At 42.0% G+C, this 20,152-nt stretch overlaps 1 protein-coding gene across 1 annotated transcript; it reads left to right on the top strand.

The window, feature by feature from the left end:
* Positions 1 to 2,230: 2,230 nt before the first annotated feature.
* On the top strand, positions 2,231 to 6,931 carry LOC309807224 (UDP-N-acetylglucosamine--peptide N-acetylglucosaminyltransferase 110 kDa subunit-like). Its single transcript, XM_082626569.1, has 2 exons — positions 2,231 to 5,781; positions 6,512 to 6,931. The coding sequence occupies exon 1, from the start codon at positions 2,400 to 2,402 to the stop codon at positions 5,538 to 5,540; it is 3,141 nt and encodes a 1,046-aa protein (XP_082482695.1). The 5' UTR covers positions 2,231 to 2,399; the 3' UTR covers positions 5,541 to 5,781; positions 6,512 to 6,931.
* Positions 6,932 to 20,152: the final 13,221 nt, after the last annotated feature.

The raw sequence follows: 20,152 nt of genomic DNA, 5'->3' as shown, positions 1-20,152 counted from the left end.
AAGTAGCAAATCTTCAAATTACAATTTTTTTAAATGCTTTCAAATATCAATACTATAGGTGTCACAAAATCTAGAAAAATGACATTTGAAAATTAACTACTGCCAGATGTGTCTCTATAAAACTTTTTCCCCACTCTTGTAGCTATATATTCTTTAACTGCCTCCTCATATGACAGTTTATGTGTTTTAGAAATAAAATTTTCAGAAATAAACTTTGTAGTTTATAGACATAGATTTCTTTTAACATAGTTGATTAGAGTTTGCTTTTAGTTATTAATAGTTTAGAAAAGTTTATTTCAGCGTCACAATTTATTATTGATAATGTCACATTAATTTTCATTGTTAACTTTGAGAAAACCTCTATGGATTACTTCCTCATAAATATTTACTATTATAAATGCATTACTGATTTCAGTACTGCTATAGGATTGTGCATTACAGGAATTCTGATAAAATACTCATTCACACCATTCCATTACACACATTATTGATGGGGTAGATCCTTTTATTTATTTATTTATTTATTTATTTATTTATTTTTGACTGTGTTGTGTCTTCGTCGCTGTGCGCAGGCTTTCTCTAGTTGCAGCGACTGGGGGATACTCTTTGTTGTGGTGTGCAGGCTTCTTATTGCGGTGGCTTCTCTTGTTGCAAAGCACGGGCTCTAGGCACGCGAGCTTCAGTAGTTGTGGCTCGCAGGCTCAGTAGTTGTGGCTCACGGGCTCTAGAGCGCAGGCTCCAGAGTTGTGGCACACGGTCTTAGTTGCTCCGCAGCATGTGGGATCTTCCCGGACCAGGGCTCGAACCCGTGTCCCCTGCATTGGCAGGTGGCTTCCTAACCACTGTGCCATCAGGGAAGCCCCTGGAGTATATTTTTTTTTGTTTTTTTGTTTTTGCGGTATGCTGGCCTCTCACTGTTGTGGCCTCTCCCCGTTGTGGGGCACAGGCTCCGGACATGCAGGATCAGTGGCCATGGCTCACGGGCCTAGCCGCTACGCGGCATTTGGGATCTTCCCGGACCGAGGCACAAACCCGTGTCCCCTGCATCGGCAGGTGGACTCTCAACCACTGCACCACCAGGGAAGCCCTGGAGTATATTCTTGACAGCAGGAAATTTCCGTTTTGACTAAGCATTGAAGAAAACTGAATCTTTGACTTATCTTTCACATGCCTGGTGATTGAAATAATTTTCCACAGAATAACTTCTGGTTTTATATTTTTCAGTTCTTTTTTTCTTCTTCAAATGCACATGCTTTGAGAGCTGTGAAGTGCAAGACATGGCTCTACTGTAAGGTGGTTTTTGTCCTTACGCTTCTGTGTCTTGTGCTAGTTAAGTCAGTAGAGTAGTCAGTAAGAGTACTGGAAGTTATTCCTGTAATGGGATATTATACAGTCAGTTACATATGGTGGTGTCTGAAAATCACATAATAGCCTCACTTAAAACATGTCCTTAGCCAGATTTCAAAAAAGCCTGTGACCAATCCAATATGATCCAACATAGCGGACTATGATAGAAGGAAAATTGGCAAAGAAATAGACGCTGGTCTTACCTGATGGAAGTTAAAATATCTCACTTTTGACAATTTTGCAAAAACCTATAATTACATGAACTAATTTCTAGGGTTCTTCGTAGGACCTAAAAAGGAACCCATAGAGTTGTGGAACAACAATAGAAGCTACTGTGATGAGAAGCCCCGGCACCACAACAAAGAGTAGCCCCCACTCGCCGCAACTAGAGAAAGGCTGCACGCAGCACTGAAGACCCAATGCAGCCAAAATAAAAATAAATAAATAAAAATAAATAGATTTATCTTTTAAAAAGTAATACTCAGGTTTGAGTCATGAGAAATTTGATGAGGAGAAATTAGCTAATGTTTTCAGAACTTTTAAAATATCAAACTCAGTCTCTAAGATCTTAGCATTATATACAACATCGGTTACTTATTAGTGGTTTGGGAAGGCCAATTTAAAACTTTCTCATCTTACTGTATTGCAATTCATGGCCCTAATGTTTTCCACGTTGACTATATGAATGATGAAGAAAAGTCAATCATGTATTTCATTTCCAACTGGACAGAAAACAATATTTTAAAAAGTGTTTGGACTACTGACTTTTGATTTCTTCTAAGGCAAATGGATAGGTAATTTTTATTCCCTGATTAGGAGAAAAATGGTGGAAGAGGGCAGGGTTAAGAATTAAGATTTCAAGAGTATGAGAGGTAGATGGCCAACCAGAGTTCCTAAGGTTCGGTGCCTGTAACTGTTGCCGCCGCTTAAGCCTGCCAAAGCAGTGGTACGGCTGCTGCGCTCGTGTTTGCTCCCTCTAGAAACGTTCTTGCCAGTAGTGGCGGCAGCGGGACTCAATTACCCCCTTTTTTCACTCTCTCCAGAAGCTCCAGATGGCGTCTTCCGTGGGCAACGTGGCCGACAGCACAGAACCAACGAAACGTATGCTTTCCTTCCAAGGGTTAGCTGAGTTGGCACATCGAGAATATCAGGCAGGAGATTTTGAGACAGCTGAGAGACACTGCATGCAGCTCTGGAGACAAGAGCCAGGCAATACTGGTGTACTTTTATTACTTTCATCTATACACTTCCAGTGTCGAAGGCTGGACAGATCTGCCCACTTTAGTACTCTGGCAATTAAACAGAACCCTCTTCTGGCAGAAGCCTATTCGAATTTGGGGAATGTGTACAAGGAAAGAGGGCAGTTGCAGGAAGCAACTGAGCATTACCGGCATGCGTTGCATCTCAAACCAGATTTCATCGATGGTTATATTAACCTGGCAGCCGCATTGGTAGCAGCAGGCGACATGGAAGGGGCAGTACAAGCTTACATCTCTGCTCTTCAGTACAATCCCTATTTGTACTGTGTTCGCAGTGACCTGGGGAACCTGCTCAAAGCCCTGGGTGGCTTAGAAGAAGCCAAGGCATGTTATTTGAAAGCAATTGAGACGCAACCGAACTTTGCAGTAGCTTGGAGTAATCTTGGCTGTGTTTTCAATGCGCAAGGGGAGATTTGGCTTGCAATTCATCACTTTGAAAAGGCTGTCACCCTTGACCCCAATTTTCTGGATGCTTATATCAATTTAGGAAATGTCTTCAATGAGGCACGGATTTTTGACAGAGCTGTGGCAGCTTACCTTCGTGCCCTAAGCTTGAGTCCAAATCATGCAGTGGTACATGGCAACCTGGCTTGTGTATACCATGAGCAAGGCCTGATGGATCTGGCAATAGACACCTACAGGCGAGCTATTGAATTGCAACCACATTTCCCTGATGCTTACTGCAACCTAGGAAACGCTCTCAAAGAGAAGGGCAGTGTTGCTGAAGCAGAAGATTGTTATCACACAGCTCTCTGGCTGTGTCCCACCCATGCAGACTCTCTGAATAACCTAGCCAATATCAAAGGAGAACAGGGAAACAGTGAAGAGGCAGTTCGCTTGTATCGTAAAGCATTAGAGCTCTGCCCAGACTTTGCTGATGCCCATTCAAATTTAGCAAGTGTATTGAAGCAGCAGGGAAAACTGCATGAAGCTCTGATGCATTATAAGGAGGCTATTCGAATCAGTCCTACCTTTGCTGATGCCTACTGCAATATGGGAAACACCCTACGGGAGATGCAGGATGTTCAGGGAGCCTTGCAGTGTTATACTCATGCCGTTCAGATCAGCCCTGCATTTGTGGATGCCCACAGCAATCTGGCTTCCATTCACTACGATTCAGGGAATATTCCAGAAGCAATTGCTTCTTATCGCACTGTTCTGAAGCTTCAACCTGACTTTCCTGACGCTTATTGTAATTTGGCTCATTGCCTGCAGGTTGTCTGTGATTGGACAGACTATGATGAGCGAATGAAGAAGTTGGTCAGCATTGTGGCTGACCAGTTGGAGAAGAATAGGTTGCCTTCTGTGCAGCCTCATCATAGTATGCTCTATCCTCTTTCTCATGGCTTCAGGAAGGCTATTGCTGAGAGGCATGGGAACCTCTGCTTGGCTAATATAAGTGTCCTTCATAAACCACCGTATGAACATCCAAAAGACTTGAAGCTCAGTGATGGTCGACTGCGTGTAGGATACGTGAGTTCTGACTTTGGGAATCATCCTACTTCTCATCTTATGCAGTCTATTCCAGGCATGCACAATCCTGATACATTTGAGATATTCTGTTATGCCCTGAGCCCACATGATGGCACAAACTTCCGAGCGAAGGTGATGGCAGAAGCCAATCATTTCATTGATCTTTCTCAGATTCCATGCAATGGGAAAGCAGCTGATTGCATCCATCAAGATGGTATACACATCCTTGTAAATCTGAATGGTTATACCAGGGGTGCTCGAAATGAACTCTTTGCTCTCAGGCCAGCTCCTATTCAGGCAATGTGGCTGGGGTACCCTGGGACTAGTGGCGCGCTTTTCATGGATTATATCATCACTGATCAGGAAAATTCACCTGCTGAAGTTGCTGAGCAGTATTCTGAGAAACTGGCTTATATGCCCCATACTTTCTTTATTGGTGACCATGCTAATATGTTCCCTCACCTGAAGAAAAAAGCCGTCATCGATTTTAAGTCCAATGGGCACATTTATGACAATCGGATTGTGCTGAATGGCATCGACCTCCAAGCATTTCTTGATAGTCTATCAGATGTGCAAATAGTCAAGATGAAATGTCCTGATGGAGAAGACAACGCAGACAGCAGTAATACAACTCTTAATATGCCTGTCATTCCTATGAATACTGTTGCAGAAGCAGTTATTGAAATGATTAACAGAGGACAAATTCAGATTACAATTAATGGATTCAATATTAGCAATGGACTGGCAACTACCCTGATCAACACTAAGGCTGCCACTGGAGAGGAGGTTCCCCGTACCATTATTGTAACCACACGTTCTCAGTACGGGTTACCGGAAGATGCCATTGTGTACTGTAACTTTAATCAGTTATACAAAATTGACCCATCTACTTTGCAGGTGTGGGCAAATATTCTGAAGCGTGTTCCCAATAGTGTACTGTGGCTGTTGCGTTTTCCAGCAGCAGGAGAAGCTAATATTCAACAGTACGCACAAAATATGGGCCTTCGCCCGAACCGTCTCATTTTTTCCCCTGTTGCTCCTAAAGAGGAACATGTTCGGAGAGGCCAGCTGGCTGATGTCTGCTTGGACACTCCACTCTGTAATGGACACACCACAGGGATGGACGTCCTTTGGGCAGGGACCCCCATGGTGACTATGCCAGGAGAGACTCTTGCTTCCCGAGTTGCAGCTTCCCAGCTCACTTGTTTAGGCTGTCTTGAGCTGATTGCTAAAAATAGACAAGAATATGAAGAGATAGCTGTGAAACTGGGAACTGATGTAGAATACCTGAAGAAAATTCGTGGCAAAGTCTGGAAGCAGAGAACATCTAGCCCTCTGTTCAACACCAAACAATACACGATGGAACTAGAGTGGCTCTATCTACAGATGTGGGAGCATTATGCAGCTGGCAACAAGCCTGATCACATGATTAAGCCTGTTGAAGTCACTGAGTCGGCCTAAATAATGACTGTGTGCCCAGGAGAATTACCCCTGTAGCTGAGCCTCAGCCTTCTGGGGGAAAGGGAACTACTTTTTCAATATCATGTTGCAGATGGGTGACACACAATGATAAGAAATAGCACAGCCAGACTTGCTTCCTGCATGATCATGACAGGGAGAGACACAAGAGATGGGAAACTGCTGTTCCACAAGGAGATTCCATCGAATTTTGCCGCAGCCAGGTGTCTGGAAGGTCTGGAAGGTAAGTCTGGAAGGTCTGATCTCCCTTGGTCTTCCAGGGGATGGATGGTTAGTGTGGAAGGGAGATAGAGATTGCCCAGCCGTTTTGTGATTATCATGGATGGATTGAGTCTTCTGAATTAATTTTTTTCTTTCTATTTTGGGTATTGGAGCTTTTAAAAATGTTTGGTTTCAGGTATTTTTATTCATGTGAAGTGTATATGATTCTCTTGAGATCGGGTGTTAAGCTGAAATATTCCTTGTTTTAGTTTCTGAACTCTACAGATAAATGGGGACTTTGCTGGTGTAGTCTTTTTCTAGGTTTTATAAACCGCTTGAGCCTTTGTCAGTCATTTTAGTGTCTGACATAACGTTTGGAACTCTCAGTGCTTTGTTGGTTTGTAGATGATGGCTTCAATTCTTTTTCTGGTCCGTTTCCTTCTTCCCTTCCCCCCACTTTAAAAATTCTCCTGTAACTTGGCTAACAAAAACCAAGTCTGATTCAAAACCTCCCAGAGTGTTTCTCTTAAACACATCATCTGGTGCCAAATGAAGATTCTTAGGAGTGCTTATTAATTATGAAGGGCACAGTTATGGTACTGTGACTGATGATAATAATAATGGATTTTTGGCCTAGAGTTTTGTCCTATTTCACCAGTGTTTTACTGTTGACTGCCCCTCTATGCTGCTTCCAAAAGTGATAGTGTGTGATAAGATGTTTACTTTCATTTCTAAAGTTTGTTTTGTTTTAGGTGAGTCCTGTTCTTCCTTTTTCTTTCAGCAGAAATGAAATTCCAGGTAAGTATAAGTATTCAAATATTTGATCAGTAGTTCACAGTTATCTCCAGTACATTAAATAACTTTCATCAAAAAACATGTTATAGGTAAAAAGCTCTGAAGGACCAGCTATGTATATGATAATTATGTTTCAGGCCTTCTAGGGTATTATATATAATAACTTGTCTTCTGGTCGTGGTCTTGAAGTCTTTATGGATTCAGCCTCAGTAGTAGCGAACTGCACTGCTACTTGGTTTGGAGTACAAATTAGACTTTAACCCTCCTGGAGGTAGAGTTTTTGGTATTGAAAACCATAGGAATGAAATTATTGTATTTCAACAAAGGATCGAGGGCTTGAGGCTTAAACAAGCCAACATATGTGTGGGAAGCAGTCAGCCTTGAGAGCACCTTCGGACATGCCAGGCATGCCGCTGCTGCTCGAAGGGACTGTCCCTACTTGTTCCTCTCCTTGTTCCATTCCATGGGAGATAAATCACCAGGGCCCAGAAATCAGAAAGAAAGTAAAATGAGACAAGCAAAGCTGTCTCCCCCTGCACATGCAGGTTATTTTGGATGATTCTGGGTTTATGGGTTTTCTCCCAGGGAAGTTAACCTTGAGCCGAGACAGTCATTAGATAATGTAAACCACCGTCTGGCAACCTTCACTTTTCTAGTCTATATAATCTGTACCTGTAGCATAATAAAACTTACCTTGCAACCATCAGTTGTCTTGGTCCTTCTGACCCCATTCGTTGGTGCTACTTCAGTTCCTTACCCCGTCCCTTCTGACCCTGGGCGGTGAAATCCTCTTTCTGAGGCTGGTCCATGGCAAGTGGCGCCCGAACAGGGACCTGAAGCGTGAAGGCAATTAAAAGGAAAAGAAAGTGCAGGTAAGAGAACCCTTATGCAAAATATGTGTGGCCACGAGTAAAAGTGAAACTAATAGAGGCATAAGGCAACAGTCAGAAGTAAAAGAAGATGGGGCAAAAGGGCTCAAAGGAGCGTGAATTATTTGCTCAGGTTTTACTTTCCATGCTTATAGCTTGGGGTAATAAAGTTTCTACCTCACAGGTGACTGAATTTTTGCAGCATATCCATGATATATCTCCCTGGTTTCCTGATGGCAGCTCTGTGACACAGAAATCTGGCAGAAAGTTGGAGAAGATTTAAAAAATTATTATGAGTCTCGAGGGCCTACTCATACTGCTGTTGTTACATTTAGTTTGTGGAATCTGATAAAAATATGTTTAGGTTCTTCTCATGATAGTGTTGATTTGAATGTAAAGTCAGAAAAACATAAGCCTCTGACAGAAGACAAGACTGTATTATCAGCTACTGTGTCGCCACTTCCTAAACCAAAAGAGCTAATTAATTTAAATATTTCAGATGAAGAGGAACATTTTGACTTAACCGATGAGGCTTTTAAACATAAAAGAGAGAGAGAAAAAAAACATAAAAGAGAGAATCATCCTGAGGATGATTTTCTAATGGCTATGATAGATAAGTCAGTGAAAAAGCTGCAAATTAGTAAGGACTGTCTTCCTCAAAAATCTACATCTGTAAAAATGCTCAGTCTCTTGCAACGTGCTGTATAAGCAGCAATAAAACGAGGAGAAGATCCTATTTTCTGTTGTCCTGTCATAGAAAGACCTGATCCTAATAATCCTCAACAGGCTATTAGGGAGCATCAGGCTCTTCCTTTTAAAGTTTTGAAAGATTTAAAATCTGCTTGTGCTCAGTATGGGCCCACTGCTCCTTTTACTACTGCTATGGTTGACACTATTGCAGGAGAAGCTCTTTCCCCCGCTGATTGGAAGTCTATTGCACGAGCTTGTTTAAATGGTGGAGATTATTTAATATGGAAGTTTGATTTTTATGAACGGGCTGCTGAACAAGCAGAAAAGAATGCTACCCATGATATTCCAGTGGATTATCATACGCTGATTGGGGAAGGACCATATATTTCTTTACAAGATCAATTAACTTATACCTTTGTTGCTTATCCTCAAATAAATCATTTGGCATTACAAGGCTGGAGGAAATTACCTTCTACACACAAAACTGAGGATCTTTCAAAAATGAGACAGGGACCTGATGAACCATATGCTGATTTTGTAGATAGATTGTTACAGGCGGTGGGGAGACTCATTGTGGATGGACTCACTGGTACAATTGTAGTTAAGCAACTTGCTTTTGAAAACGCTAATAATGCAGGTCAGGCTGCGATTCAACCTTGGAGAAAACGGGGAACACTGGAGGATTATATTCGCCTTTGTGCAGACATTGGGCCTGCTTATATACAGGGTGCTGCAGCATTAACTAAAGTGGGGTTTAAAAACAATCAAAAGAGAACAAAGACTAGTTTTCAATGCGGAAAGGCAGGTCATTTTGCTGGAGAATGTGGATCTTTTCATTGTAACCCTGCTCCTTCCTTCCCTACTCAAAAACCTCCAGATGGTCCGAAAATCCCTGGTTTATGCCCTAAATGCAATAGGGGAAAACGTTGGGCATGAGATTGTCGCTCAGTGGCCCACAGGGATGGGATACCACTGTCGGGAAACTCCTCCCGGGGCCTTCCCCGGCCCCAACAAATAATAGGGGCAACGTCTGTGTATCCTCCTCAAACTATCAATCAGACATTAACCAAAAACAAAAACATACAATATCTTCGCTCTCCAGAGCAACAGCAGGAAGCACAGGACTGGACCTCAGTACCTCCGCCTGATATGTATTAACTCCTGCAATGGGTCCTCAGGCCCTCTCTATGGGCATCTATGGACCTTTACCCAAGGGTTTGATTGGACTATTATTGGGAAGAAGTAGTGTCGCCATGAAGGGTTTAACTATTATGCCAGGACTCATAGACTCTGACTACGAAGGAGAAATAAAAATCATGGCACAAACTATTAAAAATATAATAACGATTTCCCCTGGTGATAAAATTGCACAATTGCTACTTTTGCCCTTTGTACCTCATGGACAAATTTTACAACATCAAAAGAGAGAAACAAAGGCTTTTGGATCATCTAGTGCTGCCTACTGGATTCAGAAGATAGGGAAAGAACGTCCAGAAATGAAATGAGCCATGAATGGAAAGGTTTTTTCAGGTTTGTTAGACACTGGAGCTGATGTCTCTGTTATGACGCAGATGCACTGGCCTAAACATTGGCCCGTTAGTCCTATTATTACAGAACTTCAAGGAATAGGACAGAGTTCTTCTCCTATGCCAAGTAGTCAGTTATTATTATGGCAAGATAGTGAGGGCCATTCAGGATACTTCCAGCCTTATGTTTTGCCTGGGCTGCCTTTAAACCTCTTGGGCCAAGATATATGAAAAGAAATGGGAGTATTACTTTATAGTCCAAATTCTCACGTCTCTAATATGGTGTTGGATCAAGGATTTCTTCCCACAAAAGGGCTGGGAACAAATCAAAAAGGAACTGTCTATCCTATTGATGTGAAAATAAAAAGTGATAGACAAGGTTTGGGTTTTTCTTAGGGGCTTTGGATTCTCCTCCACTCACTGCTGGTCCAATTACTTGGCTGAGTGATGACCCTGTATGGGTGGACCAATGGCCCCTCACAAAGGAGAAATTAGAAGCTGCAGAACAATTAGTACTGGAACAATTAGGGCATTTAGAAATTTGCAATAGTCCTTGGAATACTCCTATTTTTATTATCAAGAAAAAGTCTGGAAAATAGAGGTTATTACAGGGTCTAAGAGCTGTTAATAAAACTATGCTAATAATGGGAGCTCTTCAACTAGGCCTACCCTCTCCAACAGCCATACCACACAATTATCATCCTTTAGTTATAGATTTAAAGAGTGTTTTTTCACTATTCCTTTGTTTCCTGAAGATAGAAAACATTTTGCTTTTAGCTTGCCTTCCTTAAATTTTAAGGAACCCATGAGGAGATTTCAATGGAAAGTATTGCCTCAGGGCATGGCAAATAGTCCTACATTATGCCAAATATATGTGGCTCAGGCCTTAACTCCTGTGAGAAAAAGGTTTCCAACGTTATATCTCATACATTATATGGATGATATACTTTTAGCCACTGATAATATTTCTTGATTAGAGACTGCTTCTCAATTTTTACAACAATCCTTACAATCATTTGGCCTGGTCATTGCCTCAGAAGAAATTCAAAGACAATCTCCAGTTTTCTATTTGGGAAAATATATTGATAACTCTACCATTAGGCCTCAAAAACTGCAAATTCGAGTTGATAATTGAAAAACATTAAATGATTTTCAAAAATTACTTGGAGATATTAATTGGCTAAGGCCTTCCTTAGAACTTACTACTGCTCAGTTAGAGCCTTTATTTGATATTCTTAAAGGTGACTCAGATCCTTCTACTTCACGATCTATGACTCCAGAGGATTTCAAGCTTTCCAAATAGTTAATAGAGCTATCAGCTCTGCACAATTAACTCGAATACATACTCACCTGCCCATGTCTTTAGTTGTTTGTCCAACACCTCATGTGCCTACTGCCATCTTATGGCAAACTGTTGGAATTATTGAATGGATTCCTATGAAAACTCCATCCTCTAAAGTTATTAACCCTTATTATGAACTTATTATTAAGTTACTAATGCAAGGTAGAACTAGATGCTTACAACTTATAGGTATAGAACCTTCTCAAATTATTATCCCTTATTCAGTTAGTCAACAAAATTGGCTTTTTCAACATAGTAATGAATGGGGTCTTGTTCTTGCAGGATTTTCAGGTACCTTGGAATGCCATTAGCCTGCTGATAAATTGATCCAATTCAGCAAACTTAACTCTTATATCTTTCCTTCTATAATTAGGCAACAGCCTATTCCTCATGTACCTTTGGTTTTTACAGACGGTTCTTCTTCAGGAGTGGCTACTGTAATCGTTGACGACGGAACAAAACTCATTAAACAAACTTCCTTGACTTCAGCTCCACGTGTTGAACTGTATGCTGTCATTATGGCTTTTAAACATTTGCCTTCTGTATCTTTTGTTTTCTGATAGTAAATATCTTATTAGCTTATTATTTCTTCTGGAGACTGCAACCAGAGGATATACTAATGACCCTGAATTATCATCCTCTTTTCGTTTACTTCAACAGCTTATTCGTTCCCACGATGGTCCTGTTGCAGCTCTGCATATCGTGCTCATTCTAACTTGTCTGGTCCATTGTCTAAAATGAATGCGACTGCAGATGTTTTAACTCGATCTAAACGTGATCTTTATCCTGTGCATTTTCCTCCCAAAAATAAAGTTAAAGTTACTCTTCCTCCTCAATCTCTTTTCCCTAAAGCAGGACATATCCCAATTTACCGTCCTCCTCCTTTCCGTTCGTCATGCTGTCAAGAATGGCTAAGGTATTGCATTCATTATCTTCATACTGTTGGTACTCATGGTCCATGTCCTGGACACCCTCATATTATGGTAAGTTATGATCAAACTGCTTCACGAGCAGCACAACAGTCGCATGCTTTACACCATCAATCGGCGGCTACATTACACAAACAATTTTCCCTTCCTCGTGGAGCCGCCCGACAAATTGTTAAGCAATGCCCACAGTGCTTACCTCACCTTCCTGTTCCACATTATGGTGTTAATCCTCGTGGATTATTACCTAGTCATTTATGGCAAATGGATGTTACTCATATCCCGTCTTTTGGGAAATTACAGTTTGTTCATGTCACTATTGATACTTATTCTGGTTTCCTCTGTGCTACAGCACAGACCCGAGAAGCTACTAAACATGTTATCACTCATTTATTACACTGTTTTGCTTTCATGAACCTTCCCAAAATTATTAAAACAGATAATGGGCCCACTCACACTAGTGTTGCTTTTGCAACATTTTGTAATTCATTACAAATTACCAATATTACAGGCATTCCATATAACCCTCAAGGACAAGGTATTATACAACATGCAAATAGACCTTTAAAGCTAACTATTGAAAAAATAAAAATGGGGGAATTATATAGAACAACACTACATAACCTTATAAATCATGCTCTGTTTATTTTAAATTTTCTCACTGTTGACAGGGGAAAGGTTGGTGGCTGAGCCAAGATTGGCATTTCAATCTCTGGAGGTCCTCGGGAAAGATCCGCTAACCAGCACTTGGCGTGGTCCTGATCCTGTGTTGATTTGGGGACGTGGTCACATGTGTATATTTCCCAGATCAGCTCCTGGACCTCTCTGGCTTCCTGAGCGCTTGCTTAGTCAAGCAAATAGATGGCTCGCCACAGCTCACAACTAGTTCAGAAGATGAAGAAGCTCTGCATCTCTCCCGAAAATTTGACAGTGTTGATTCAGCAAAAGAAGAAGAAGAGGAGACCACTTGCCAGGATGACTCAAAGGAGTGATGTTCCAACTTGGGGACAAATTAAACAATTGGTTTCACGAGCTCAAGAGTTAGTGAAACAACAGAATAATCCTGTTACACCTGTGACTTTATTTTTGGCTATGTTGGCAACCATTTCATGTGTTCCCTCTGTTAATGCAGCAACTTACTGGGCCTATGTACCTGATCCTCCACTATTAAAACCCATATCTTGGTCTGAAGCAGAGTTTCCTGTATTTTACAATGATACTGTTTATGGGCCTCTTATTGGGAATATAAAACAAATCAATATGTCTGTAAATTATACTAACTGGTTTAGTACCTATCCTGTCCGTCTTAGCCCATTGAATCTGGAAACTGGATGTGTAAAGGCTATTAGTTATGAGCATACAGATGTTTATGAGGGAACGGATTAATCAATTAGTTTGTCAGGCTCTCCAGGCATCCTTCGTTTTACAGGAACCAACATTACTCTTACATGCCCGGCTACCAGCCGACGAGAGGATCTTAAGGATACCACCATTTGCTATAAAAATGGGCAACCTATTAATATTAGAGGTCGAATCTCATACGCCTCACCACTTAGGGATTCCGCTATTACTATAGCCAAGGTTACAGGTGAAGATTCAGGAAATTATTTGTGTATGAAGCGTTTACTTGGAGGACAAGGGATACTTATGGCTGGACATATGGTTACTATTCTTAAGAGAAAATCAAAAAATCAATTTCCTCCTTTTATGACCATTAACTTTCCTGGATCCAATTTTGAATGTTGCAATGCATCTTGGAATAATAACCAAATATGGTGTACTATAGATTATACCAAGGGGTAAATTCTTATCTCTTCTATTCCCGTCATAGATAGGTTTATCACATTTCAAAAGAACTGGGGTATATGGAAACTAGCTCTAACTTATTCCAATACACCTGTTATAACTTGTGTTGCTCCTCCATATACACTTTTGATTGGTTCTATTAACATTGGTAATTCTTCCCAAGGAGGATATAATATTAGCTGTGTTCATTGTATTTTTACAGTTGTATGTTCCCTTCTGCAGGAACACAATCTGTGCTTATACTAAAGTAACCCATATATGTTATGGCGCCTGTACATCTGAGAGAACCTTGGTATGAAGATACTGGAGTACAGGCATGGGTGGAACTCTCTAAAGCCTTGCAGAGAAGGAGACGCTTTATTGGGTGGCTAATAGTAAGTTGACTTGCCTTGGCTGCTCTGTCTGCTACCGCGGCTACTGCCCGTCTTGCTCTTTCACAGAGTATTAATCATGCTCACTTTGCTGATCAATTATCTCAAAATACCAGTCTTGCTTTATCTTTACAAAGTCACATAGATTTACAGATGAATAACAAGTTAGATGAATTTAAAAACGCAATTTGGGGGATTGGAGATCAGATGGCAGCATTAAAATTGAGGATGCGTTTAGCTTGTCATGAAAAGTATACATGGATTTGTGTTACTCCTTACAAGTACAATGACTGTATTTGGGAATGGGAAAAAGTAAAAATGCATCCGCTGAGTGTTTGGTCAGATAATAATATTAGTCTTGATCTTAAGAAATTAAATGCTGAAATTCAGGATATACAAAATGCACATCTTGATGATATTTGGCAAGAAGATGTAATTAAAACTTTACTGGACCATTTAAAGTGGTTAAACCCTCAGTCGTGGATTACTGGAGGGTTGTCAGGATTTATTACCCTGGCCATAATTTGCCTATTATTGATAATAATCTTCTCATGTCTGTTTCGTATCCTCATGCAACAATATACTACTCTCGGCACTACGCTTCATGGAATTATTTTGCAGCAAAAATTAAAAAATAGAAAAGGGGGAACTGAGGGAAACAGTCAGCCTTGAGATCAGGCTACGGACATGCCAGGCATGCCGCCGCTGCTCGAAGGGACTGTCCCTACTTGTTCCCCTCCTTGTTCCATTCCATGGGAGATAAATCACCAGGGCCCAGAAATCAGAAAGAAAGTAAAATGAGACAAGCAAAGCTGTCTCCCCCCTGCACATGCAGGTTAGGGAAGTAAACCTTGAGCCGAGACAGTCTATAGATAATGTAAACCACCATCTGGCAACCTTCCATTTCTAGTCTATATAATCTGCAACCGGAGCATAATAAAACTTGCCTTGCAACCATCAGTTGTCTTGGTCCTTCTGACCGCATTCGTCGGTGCTACTTCGGTTCCTTACCCCGTCCCTTCTGACCCTGGGCGGTGAAGTCCTCTTTCTCCGGCTGCTCCGCGGCACATCGGAATAGACGTTTGTGTCTTGCTGTCCTGCACACGTGCCGTCTAGTGACAGGTATTGTGTCTGCTGGTGGTGTTGTACATTCTGTCTTTCCGAAGCGCTGAGGCAGGGCACCTGTTCTGTAGCTGCAGCTGATGCCTGAATGTATCCTAGCTGACAAATTATTGATGAATGAGAACTTGAATTTCTAAAGATTAGTACTGTTAACCAGAATCTGAGCAAGGAGTCTCAAATGTAATTCTTAGCCAGAATTACATGTTAATGAACCATTTAACAGTGTAAATCGAGGAACATCAGTGTAGGGATTTCTTTTCATTTATTTTTTACCTGTTTGAAATATCAGTTAAAGGTTGGCAGCTTGGTTGCTGACGAAGGGTCGTTTGAAGTTCACCAAACTACTTAATGTGGAATAGGATAACAGACTTCCAACGCCCTCAAGGCTGTAACCTTGCAGCCATTTTACACAGCACATCATCATCCTATAGGGATGAACCTTTCCCTGGCCCGAAAAGTAGCCGCTCTGTTGAAGCTTTGCTTATTGGAACAGGCTTTTGTTTCCAGGTTACATGTCTGTGGAAGACTTAATTCTGAATAGAGATAGAGATATTACTGGAAACTAATTGTTTTTCTATTATACTCTGCTTTATCAAAAAAGTAAAACATTTAAATTGTGCTACAAAAATTCAGATGTTGTCTTGCGATCTTTAAACAATAAATGAATGATTTGCCCTTAAAAAAAAGAATTAAGCAGTTAAGCTGTTGGTCCCACATCAGACAAATCATCCTTATACCTCCTGTCAATATTGTTAACAGAGACTGTTATTTTATGAATCCTTATGATCCCGTGATTCTTTCTTTCACGTTTCAGGACACAGCAGGTGAGAGAGTGGATTTGTTAAACTGGGTGGGTTTATCCTTCTTTTATGCGTTCATTCAATTTTATGTTCATTTACTTACTATACACATATGGCAATAGAAGCTGCTAAAGCAATCATTGCTAATCTGCAAAACAACAAGGCACAGAAGCAGATGTCTTATTTCCGAGATTTCTCCCCCCTGGATTATTGTGATTAAAGATACTTTCCCGCAGTTTCCTGGAGAGGACAAGGGGCTACTCGCTGGAGGTTTTTTAATGACTTGGAGAAAGGCTCAAATATGCCCCCATTATGGTAATCCACCCCAGGGGCAAACCACACAAGAATATTATGAATTTATTTTATTTTTCTATCCTTGCAAAGGTAATACTCAGCTCATTAGAATATGAAAACTATACTGTCAAATTTCAGAATGACATGGATGAAGAAAACCACCAAAGTGGCATCATATCATGTGTGTTATAGTTGTATTGACTCTATTGACTATGTTGTGTTAACAATATATTGTATAACTCTATATTGAAAAGGCAAAATGCTGTACCTTATTTCAGAGAAAATAATTATGTTGGCAAACCCCAAATTGTACATTGTAGAAGGGTCCTAGGAAAAGAAGATTTAATTCATAGTGGACAAGAGGCTAGCTTCTGTTTTCAGCCATGTGCTATTTCAAGAATTAAACATCATGAATAATACAGGATATAAGAGGAATAGTCTAAAGACGGAAAAGCACATTTTGATTAGGAAAGAGAATTTAAGGCTTAAGTCTTTATTTTTTTTTAAGGAAAACTGCCTTATTACTATGAGATAAGAAAATTGTTTCCTTCTTTTCTTCCTTGCTTTCTTCTTCTTCTTCTTTTCTTTAACCTTTTTTACTTTGGATATTTGGATATTTGACCTCTAAGCTGAGATGACTGGAAATGCCTCCTCTGGGCACTAAATGCTGACATCTCCTGATAAGAGGGAAGCTGCAAAGTGGAAGAATTGAAGGTCAGTATGTTGATACTGGTCTCAAGCACACTGATGTACATTTGTGTATTGGGGAAGGGGAGTGAAGCTTGAGAGTGGGCCAGTGGAGAGGGGTAAATATTTTGTGATGCTGTCTACCTATGGGCTGATAAAGTTTACAGCTACATTAGGAGGACAAGCATTACCATTCGCATGAAAAGTAGGGCAGACGTCAGTTGCAAAAGCTTCTAGCCATACACATAGGGAAATACATAAATGATACACCTTATTGCATTCACCCATTCTCCCTCCCCTGTTCACGCTAATCGGAAATTTCTATCCATTTCAGAGAAGTAACACAACTATCAATCATTTTCCCTGGCACGAATCTTCCAGGAGGAAGAAAATGGAACACGCCTAGCAGCAGAGCTCACGCACTAGCCCATGTGTCTTAGATTTAATATCTGATCACTAGCTGGATTGAAGCCAAGAGGTGGTTCACAAAGTTGCTGCATATTAGAATCACCTGGGGAACTCTGAGACCTCCCGGTGCCCAGGCTCCTCCCTAGACCTACTGAATCAAAATCTCTGGGGCTGGGACCCAGACACCAAAGTTTCTCTTAAAAGCTCTTTAGGGGAAGGGATATGGGAACAGATGTATATGTATAACTGATTCAGTTTGTTATAAAGCAGAAACTAATTTAAAAATATATTTAATACTTAAAAAAAAAAAGCTCTTTAGGTAATTCATACGAGCAGCAAAGCTTGAGAACCAGCCCAATAACGGGAACAAACGTATTTCACACAGATATAGTGGGGCAATTCATATGTTAAAAGAACATGAATATATATATATATTTCTTTTTTTCTCTTTATTCTGTTTGTGTTTCAAATAGGCATTTTTTTTTCCTTCTGCAAAAAGTGTTATTGTTTCCATTTGGTCCAAGGCTTGGGAGAAGGCTCCAGGGCGGTTACAAAGCTGCCTAGTGGCTGCAGAGCTGGGCTTCAGGCAGAAGCTCTGACGCCAGAGGGGCTCCTCAGAGGCCGCTGGACTTCAGAGACTCCTGTTTGTGCTCGAGCATGAGCCTTTCGAAAAGATACTCGCCCAGCACAGCCTGCGGACCAGCCAGCCTGCGGAGGTTGGTCAGGTGGTTGCCCATCTTCTTGATGAGTTTCAGCTGCTCGTCCAGGAAGCGGCTCTCCAGGAAGTCACAGAGGTGGGAGTCTGCGCGGGCAGGACCCAGGGCACGCAGATCCGATAGTGCCTGGTTCAGGTTCTTCTCCCTAAGAATGGCGGCTTGCACAGTGTCCTGGGTTTTACCCCACTGATCTTGAGAAGGCTTCCGCGCATCCTGGAAGAGGGCGCGGCCGCAGCACTTGTTTTGCATTTTCAAGAGTCGCTGGGCGCCCTCACACTTCTCTTCAGCCAGTTGGCGAAAACTGTGGCCCCCATTGTCCAGAGTCCCACTGTTGCTGTGGAAATAGAAGCTTAGAGAGAGGTAAGTGTCCACAGATGCATGTTGAACAGGCGGTGGATGGCGGCCTCCACCTCGATGGAATAATTCTGACAAACCTGGGAACTCGTGGTTGATCAGTGATAAGGAGCTAAGCTCCAAAAATGGTGTTGGCCTGTCCTGGAGGCTGAGGATAGCTGAGTGGCTGATTCCAAAGGTTGCGGCAGGAAGAAATGTTGGAGGGTGGTCGGGGGCTGGAGCAAGGAGCGTCCCTGGGTCTGTTCATTCCACACACCGTTGAAGCAAAAGACAGATCTGCAGGACTGCCGAGTGCACTGCCTCAAATAGGCTTTGATATAAATGAACAAGAAGTCCAAGCAAGGACAGAACTTACCCTTCCCCCCACCAAAATAGCTGGTGATACTAGAATCTAGATCTGGGAAGGGATTCTTCCATTACTTTAACATTCCAAGCCACTAGAGCAGTGGTTCTCAAAGTATGGTCACCTTGTAAGCAAGCAGTACCCTATGGGGCCTTTCTAGGACAGACCCATCCCCCATAGCCTCTGCTGTAGTTCCTCTCTGAAGTCCTCAGATAATAGTATCTCAGGCATATTTCTTGAGTTTTCAGATGCTAAAAACCACCACCCAATGGAAGAAATTAACTCTTTGATGATCATGAGCACACAGCCCCCAGACCTTCTGGCACCTAAGGATGGATAATGTTACCTGCCCTGTGGCCTCAACATCAGCCAGTCAGATGATTGTGCACGAGCTGATCACATTCCCTGGGACGTCCCTCCCTCACGTGGCCTTTAAAAATGCTTTGCTGAGGGCCTCCCTGGTGGCGCAGTGCTTGAGAGTCCGCCTGCCGATGCAGGGGATACGGGTTCGTGCCCCGGTCTGGGAGGATCCCATATGCCGCGGAGCGGCTGGGCCCGTGAGCCATGGCCGCTGGGCCTGCGCGTCCGGAGCCTGTGCCCCGCAACGGGGGAGGCCACAACAGTGAGAGGCCCGCATACCGCAAAAAGAAAAAAAAAAAAATGCTTAGCTGAAATCCTTTGGAGATTTCAGGGTTTTTGGAACACGAGCCACCCCTCTCCTTGCTCGATCCTGCAATAAACCTTTCTCTGCTCCAGACTGCAACCTTTCGGTTTGTTTGGCCCCACTGTGCTTCAGACACACGAACGTGCATTCGGTAACAACCTGACCAGCTTTACCAGCGTCCCCTGATAATGTGTCAGATATTCAAGTTTTAGGGCCCTGTCCCAGCCCTATGGAATCAGCAACTCTAGTGGGGCTCAGTGATCTCTGTTATAACTGGCCCTCCAGATGATTTTTATTCACCTAAAAGTTTGAAAATATCTGCATTGGCAGCTGCCAAAGCGTCCACCAGCAGGTGAAGGGGAGAGACGCCTGGAAAAGATAGGGAGTAGCCAAGGCAAGTACAGCAGCATTTGCCGTGGTGGTAATGGAGAATGCCTTTTCTCCACTGGTTGGCACAGACTAGTATTTGGGAGCAGTGGCAGGGTTATTTAGGATGCTTTACATTTCAATGTAGAGTGACCTCTGTCCTGGTTTGCCAGGGACTTCCCCTGTGTGAGCACTTAAAATCTCATCCTGGCAAACCCCTTAGCCCTGGATTTGAAAAACTTAGGAAATCACATGAAATTTAGGGGAAACATGATCTAGGTTTTGGGCAAGTCACAAGTGCTCATTAAAGCTAA

Source organism: Mesoplodon mirus (genome assembly GCF_964341445.2).
Source record: "Mesoplodon mirus genome assembly, chromosome: 7".
In the NCBI taxonomy this organism is placed as follows: domain Eukaryota; kingdom Metazoa; phylum Chordata; class Mammalia; order Artiodactyla; family Ziphiidae; genus Mesoplodon; species Mesoplodon mirus.
The sequence above is the reverse complement of the archived record's forward strand: the minus strand, read 5'-3'. Positions and strand labels throughout refer to the sequence as shown.